A 7,752-nucleotide genomic window follows, 5' to 3' on the forward strand; every position below is an offset into this window, starting at 1 on the left:
GAAAATGCATTAACTTTTCAGGCTACTGAGTTGCATTTTAGTGCACTGAGGCAGTAAATTAGTGTACAATGTGCGAAAGTAGTGACCTAAAAAATAAATATTTGATATGAACCACTGCACTCTCTTGGGAAAAAAAGTAATGGATTAACTCTCTTAGGAGTCCTTAGCTTCCCCAAAAGTAGTAGGAAAAATAAATCTCCTGTGGCCTGGAAACAGCTTCTGTTTCTTGCTAGCGATATTTGTTTAGCTTTTTAATAGTGCATTTGATTAGACCTTGTGGCTCCCAAAGCTAAGGTTGAGAGTTTGATCCCTACAGGGGCCACTTACATTTAGAGAAGAAAAAGCCCCATTCTCTGCTCCCAAACCTTGCCCCAAATCCCTGCCAGGTGTCTGTCCTCCGGTCAATGAGAAACTGACAAAGGAAGCACTAGGAAGTACCCCAGTACTAGGAAGTATAAAAATGTACTAGCGCAGTACTGAAAGTAGAAAAATGGGCACCCTTTGTTACGGTGTTCCTTTCCTTCTCTGCGTTCACAATGTTCAGATATAATTTACAGAGAGTAGGTAACTACATTTTTTCTTTTACCACTGGAAAGTGGAGGAAAACTTTGTTACCCATCATAAAATTCACTATCTTCTTATTCTATGTCATTCTAAGTTATTCTAAGTTCAAATAGCTGACAATATCCCCTTTGTAATAAACAATGAAAAAACACATCCTCTGAGCAATATTAATCTGCAGCTTTAGGATAGGAAGTACCTTAATAGTAGTCAATCGAAACTGAAATACAATTTTCATATGAATAAAAGGTATTATTTAAAAGTAATTCCACGAGCAATTTAACATTAAAGTAGGATTTCTCATTATGTGCTAAGAATTTATTCAGGGAAACAAGTTTCTCAAATTATAGCAGAAAATCTTTTACTAGTATCATGATCTTTTCATTTAAGTCTTCCTAAATAAATCTGTATTTTCTAATTATACAAGACTAAAAATAATTTAATATAACAAATAAAATTCTTTTCACTTCAAATGCTTACTTAAATAATATAAAATCATTTTATTTTCTGAGGGAAGAACATATCAACTTTTTAAGCATGAAGTGTAAATTAAGATTTATTCACTTAAATTATAATTTTAAAGTTTCACATATAAAGATGAATAAGATCTAAGTGTATATGTTATTGTTAATATAGTTTTTAATTTTTTGAATGTCACATACAGCCTTTATTATTCATAGATTTATTCCTTTTAAGAAGTAGTCAAATGAATCAGCTCACCCTTGACTGTAACAAAATACTGTTTGGTGACTTGTGACAGACAGGGTTTTAACCTCTGACAGCGAGATTCATTGTGGAGCAAGAGCCAATCACAGATCCCGACGACACTTGTCTCATCAAAGTTGGAATATAAAAAGCCACTTGGAATACAGTATAAAAGATTCACTGGTGTGGCAAGTTGTCTCTCAGCCTGGGCAGGCATTAACGTTTGGCTTGGCGTTACTCAAAAGCAAAAGAAAAGTAAACGGAAGAAGGAAGAACAAGGGAAAAGATTGTCTTGATTTTAAAACCATGCAAAAACTGCAAATCTGTGTTTATATTTACCTATTTATGCTGATTGTTGCTGGCCCAGTGGATCTGAATGAGAACAGCGAGCAGAAGGAAAATGTGGAAAAAGAGGGGCTGTGTAATGCATGTTTGTGGAGACAAAACACTAAATCCTTAAGACTAGAAGCCATAAAAATCCAAATCCTCAGTAAACTTCGCCTGGAAACAGCTCCTAACATCAGCAAAGATGCTATAAGACAACTTCTGCCCAAAGCTCCTCCACTCCGGGAACTGATTGATCAGTACGATGTCCAGAGAGATGACAGCAGTGACGGCTCCTTGGAAGATGATGACTACCACGCTACGACGGAAACGGTCATTACCATGCCCACGGAGTGTGAGTAGTCCTGCTAGTGCAGAGCACCGATTCTGCTGACTGTTGTTCTAGTGTTTATGAGAAACCGATCTATTTTCAGGCTCTTTTAACAAGCTGCTGGCTTGTATGTAAGCAGGAGGGAAAAGAGCTTCTTTCAAGATTTCCTGAGAAATATACTAATGAGACTGAAAGCTGCTACATTGTCTCCTTAGAGAGCTCAAAAGCTAAAAATAAAAAATGAAATGCTTGCATAGCATTCATGTTATATAGTTTACACAGCTATAACATGTTTACGTTTTCCCAGCTTAATGCTACCAAGGTGAAGGATTGGGAGACAGTAACAGCAATGTGAAAAGTTTACATGAAATTTCCTAATTGCATTTGGTTGCCTGAAATATGCATTTATAATAACAGGGTTTTTTTTTCACTAATAAAAGAGAAAGGAAGAAATCTGTAGATGTTGAAGCCTATTTGGACATTTGCTGAACACTTAGAATGACTTCTGCTATTCAAAACTATTTCTCATAGGGTTTTTATGTTCTTTACAGAGTATCTAATTTTGAAAGCTATTACAGTGGAAAGGATAAGAAATATTCTTAATAAACTTAATGTATTAGTAAGAGCAATAAGGAAGTAAACACTGCATAATGATAAATCATGAGCTAATTAGCAGAAAATGCTAAGAAATAAACACTTTAATTGAGTAGGTTATGGCTTACAAAGTTCCACTTATACCCTGACCATGGTACTATTGTTGAGAGTACCTGGTCTGCACATATCTAGGAGGCACATGCTTAATAACCTTCTAAAATATTATTTTATTCCTTATAGGAGGGAGAACTATTACCTGTATGTAGTATCTATGTTGTTTCTGAAAGATAATATGTTTCATACCATTTCTGTTGCAGGCAGTTAAAACCTATACTCAAGGAAAGGGAGACGGGCACCCTAACAGAGAAGGCATGACAAGAAAGATTTTTGTGCCATGTGTCTCTGATCTTGCTTTATACAGTGCTCTACCCACTTTAAACTGGACTCAAAACAGTTTCAAAATACTGGTTTTTCTTACTAAGTAACTAGGTTATAAGGCAACAAATAGATTTCCTTTAGGACTGTGCTATCAGATAATCCTGGGATAGATTTGCCTTATTTATAAACCATCTTGAGAAAACAAAAAGGCAAGAAATTGCTAAGTGCTTCTGCTTACAATGACAGCCTGGCCCTACAGGCAATGTTTTCTAAGTTTTGAAATAGCTTGAATACAACATCTAAATTTTGGTGCTAATTACCTGCTAGTTTTTTTTTCCCCCCCCCCGTTTGAAAGGCTGTCCCAGCGCCCTAGCATAGCAGATGCACTGTATTTTCTACTAATTCCCGAGCTCAGCCCGTTGCTCAGCGTGTCTTGCCCCCAGGTAATTCAGGCCTGGGGGAGGGGTTCCTTTCTCCAGACTGATCGGTACAGCTGCTCAGTAAGTGTAACTCTCAGATTCCCAAAGAATTCTAAGTGGATGTTCTTCCGCAGTGTCTCTTGTTCTCTCTAATCATCATCATTTTAAAATTTCATCCACTTTTCATTCCTTAATAGAATTTTCCTTAGTCCACAGTTCTCTGGAAAGGAAGTAGGCTGCTCATAAACAGCTGAAAAAACATATACCTAAAAGATTCTGAAAAGCTATAATAATTGTTATACTTGATATTTTGCTGTCATGAATGAAATGCTACATATTTTTCCATTTTAAAAGACTAAATATGCACACATTCTTCCACTAAAAAAATGCTCATAGATTGACATGGAGGTGTTTGTTCATTTTTCATAAAAATGATCTTCCTAACTTTTTTTCTTATTCATTTATAGCTGATCTTCTAACGCAAGTGGAAGGAAAACCCAAATGTTGCTTCTTTCAGTTTAGCTCTAAGATACAATACAATAAAGTCGTAAAGGCCCAACTGTGGATATATCTGAGACCTGTCAAGACTCCTACGACGGTGTTTGTGCAAATCCTGAGACTCATCAAACCCATGAAAGACGGTACAAGGTATACTGGAATCCGATCTCTGAAACTTGACATGAACCCAGGCACTGGTATTTGGCAGAGCATTGACGTGAAGACAGTGTTGCAAAACTGGCTCAAACAACCTGAATCCAACTTAGGCATTGAGATCAAAGCTTTAGATGAGAATGGCCATGATCTTGCTGTAACCTTCCCAGAACCAGGAGAAGATGGACTGGTAAGTGATTACTGAAAAATAACATGCTAAAAGCCTTGTTATGTATTTATTCATAATGTGAATGAACAGCAGTGAAAAATAACTACCAGTTTCCTGTGCTTATAAGCCAGACAAAGGTGCCTTACCCCAATGGTAGCCCTGTACCCAATAAAAGTAGGTGTCCAGTTTCACATCCTATGAAACACTCTCTTGATACTTTTTACTTTGCGTGAGGATTTAAAAGAAAAAAAGGTATACCATGGTCCTTAATTTTTTTAGGGAATTCTTTTGAATTGAGAATGAAATATAAAATGCTTTCCATTGATGTGCTACATGATTATATAAATAAAAACATGAAGTCTTCACAGCGGATTCTAGTACACACCTAACAACACATTTTTTCCCCAGAAGAGTGACAAATTTGTTAAAGTTCTTTTGCTTAATAAAGCAGAAAAATAAACTCTAAAAGTTATAATTAAAATAAGATACTTTTAGTTATAGAAATTAACCAGATATATGTTTAGGTTTATATACTATTAAATATACTATATTTAAGATCTCTCATGATAAATAGGTTTCTTGTTTTATAGACTATTGATGCACTGATGTATATGTGGATTACTTTGTGAATTACCCCTGATAAAATGAAAAATTTCAGGCTAGTTAACTTGCACTACCCAGCTATTTTCTGAACAGTCTTACTGTTCTTTAGTAGGAGTTAACTTAGGTAATGTCAACTAATTTAATATAAAGTCAAACAGAAAATAATGCCTTATATATCATAACAATTAATAGAAAAACATTTTAAAACCTAGTATAAGTTTAGAGCTACTCACTCTTCTGGCTTATCTATGCTTGTATTTACTTCTGTTTTCAAAAACTTATTTAATGTGACCATACTTTTTATTTCTATTTATTGATTTAATTTACAGCAGAAGATTATACTTGAAAGCTTTTTAGTTTTTAAATGGTCTTATTTGTAAAGAATATCATATCTAAATGTAAAGTAAATCATATCTGAATGAAAACAAATTCTTTAAGATATTATAAAATTCAATTTTTCTTTAAATATACTACATAAAATGTTATTGACTCCCAAAAATGATGTTATTTTGTATAATCTTAAATACCAATAATTACCAGGTCTATTTTGATTTTAATATAGGATAAAAAAGAATGTGTTCTTTTTCTAGGTAGCATTTTAATAATCAAAGTTGGTAATGTGACAGAGATTTTAATTATTACTAAACAGATGACTAATAAGATGTATTCCTCAAACTTTTCCATATAGAAGGAAAAATGTCTCAAATTCATGGAAAGATTGGTACAGGGGAAGGATTAGCAAATTGTTGTTTAAATATCTGGATGGAAACATTTTTCAGTGAAAGAATAAAGGGAACATCATTGTGTCTTCTTCTGAATCTGTGCCTCTCTCTTGGAGTTGGTCTTTCCCACCCTATATGCTTACCACTATCTTCATCACTCTACCTTCCTTCTTCCCATTGCATCTGTGCAGTACTCGGTGGCAACTATTTTGTTTTGGTGTTAATATCCAAGTATCCCTGAATAAGACCAAGTGAACGGAGGACGAGTGAGCATGCCATCCCTCCAGGAGTCATCAGACACATTCAGCCACCATATTTAATCAACAAGCAGGAAGACGTGTTAGCCTGACCCCTCTTCTCTCCTCCCTGCTCCGTTCTCTTCCTTTCCTCCTCCCCCTTTACTGTCATCCATCAGTATTTCCAGAGCATCTATTATGTCAGGCATTCAGATACTCAAACTGAGGAAAACAAGAATCAACAAGACAAAGATCTGACCGCAGGGGAATCCCTATGGCTACTGTAGACTTTTGAGCCATAAAGGCAGAATCAAGCCTAGTGTAAATGAAAATTCCTTCATGCTGTGCCTTTTAAAAAGAAATGTGATGTAAGCAAAATGATTAGTTTCTTTCTTTAATAATGAGTCCTTGAGGTAGGAGAGTGTTTTGGGATCTATTACTAACTCTTCTTTCCTTTCCATACAGAATCCTTTTTTAGAAGTCAAGGTAACAGACACACCAAAAAGATCTAGGAGAGATTTTGGGCTCGATTGTGATGAGCACTCCACAGAATCTCGATGCTGTCGTTACCCTCTAACTGTGGATTTTGAAGCTTTTGGATGGGATTGGATTATTGCACCTAAAAGATATAAGGCCAATTACTGCTCTGGAGAATGTGAATTTGTATTTTTGCAAAAGTATCCTCATACCCATCTTGTGCACCAAGCGAACCCCAGAGGTTCAGCCGGCCCCTGCTGTACTCCTACAAAGATGTCTCCAATTAATATGCTATATTTTAATGACAAAGAACAAATAATATATGGGAAGATTCCAGCTATGGTAGTAGATCGCTGTGGGTGCTCATGAGATTTATATTTGGTTCATAGCTTCCTAAAACACGGAAGGTCTTCCCCTCAACAATTTTGAAACTGTGAAATTATGTACCACAGGCTATAAGCCTAGAGTATGCTACAGTCACTTAAGCACAAGCTACAGTATATGAACTAAAAGAGAGAATATATGCAATGGTTGGCATTTAACCATCAAAACAAATCGTATAATAAGAACTTTTATGATTTCCCGAGTTTTTGAACCAGGAGATCAAATTCCATTTATGTTCAAATATATTGCAACATATGCCGGTGAATGAAAGCAATTCTCCTTGTCTTCCGGTGAATTAAAGGAGTACACTTTAAAATCTATTTCTTTACAGTTTCACTTAATATTTACAGAAAAATCTATATGTTGTATTGGTAAAATGCAGTATTGTTATATACCATTATTTGAAACATCCTTAAACACTTGAATTTATATTGTATGATAGCATACTTGGTAAGATGAGATTCCACAAAATAGGGATGGTACACCATATGCAAGTGACCACTCCTATTCTGATTGATACAGTACATTAACAGTTTATGCCAATGGTGCTAATACAATAGGCTGAATGGGTGATGTTATCAGGTTTATCAAGTAAAAAACATTCAGTAAAGTAATAAGTTTCTCCTTTCTTCAGGTGCATTTTCACACTCCTCCCTATGGGCAATGGATTTTCTAAAAAAAGAAAAATCATTTTTCTAGAGGTCTACATTCAATTCTGTAGCATACTTGGAGAAGCTGCATTTAAAAGGCAGTCAAAAAGTATTGATTTTTGTCAAAATCTCAAAATTATAGCTTGCCTTTGCAATACTGCAGCTTTTAGGATAAATAATGGAAATGACTGATTCTATCAATATTGTATAAAAAGACTTTGAAACAGTTGCATTTATATAATATGTATACAATATTGTTTTGTAAATAAATGTCTCCTTTTTTATTTACTTTGGTATATTTTTACAGTAAGGACATTCAAATTGAGTATTAAGGCACAAAGACATGTCAGGTAGGACATAAAAGCAAATGCTTATATTTCAGAGCAAATTAGTTGATTAAATAGTGGTCTTAAAACTCCACATGCTAATGGTTAGATGGTTATATTACAATCATTTTATATTTTTTTACATTATTAGCATTCACTTATGGATTCATGATGGCTGTATAATGTGAATGTGAAATTTCAATGGTTTACTGTCATTGTATT

At 34.7% G+C, this 7,752-nt stretch overlaps 1 protein-coding gene across 1 annotated transcript; it reads left to right on the forward strand.

The window, feature by feature from the left end:
* Nucleotides 1–1,445: 1,445 nt before the first annotated feature.
* MSTN (myostatin) lies at nucleotides 1,446–7,278 on the forward strand. The gene is made up of 3 exons (XM_061135030.1): nucleotides 1,446–1,945; nucleotides 3,780–4,153; nucleotides 6,159–7,278. Exons 1-3 carry the CDS (start codon nucleotides 1,573–1,575, stop codon nucleotides 6,537–6,539), a joined length of 1,128 nt encoding a protein of 375 aa, XP_060991013.1. The 5' UTR covers nucleotides 1,446–1,572; the 3' UTR covers nucleotides 6,540–7,278.
* Nucleotides 7,279–7,752: the final 474 nt, after the last annotated feature.

The sequence above is a fragment of the Dama dama genome, chromosome 33, assembly GCF_033118175.1.
Source record: "Dama dama isolate Ldn47 chromosome 33, ASM3311817v1, whole genome shotgun sequence".
In the NCBI taxonomy this organism is placed as follows: domain Eukaryota; kingdom Metazoa; phylum Chordata; class Mammalia; order Artiodactyla; family Cervidae; genus Dama; species Dama dama.

Coding starts and splice junctions, on each gene's coding strand:
- MSTN (XM_061135030.1), top strand. CDS start 1,573: ATGCAAAAACTGCAAATCTGTGTTTATATTTACCTATTTATGCTGATT. Junction 1,946..3,779: donor CATTACCATGCCCACGGAGT/GTGAGTAGTCCT, acceptor ATTCATTTATAG/CTGATCTTCTAACGCAAGTG. Junction 4,154..6,158: donor AACCAGGAGAAGATGGACTG/GTAAGTGATTAC, acceptor CTTTCCATACAG/AATCCTTTTTTAGAAGTCAA.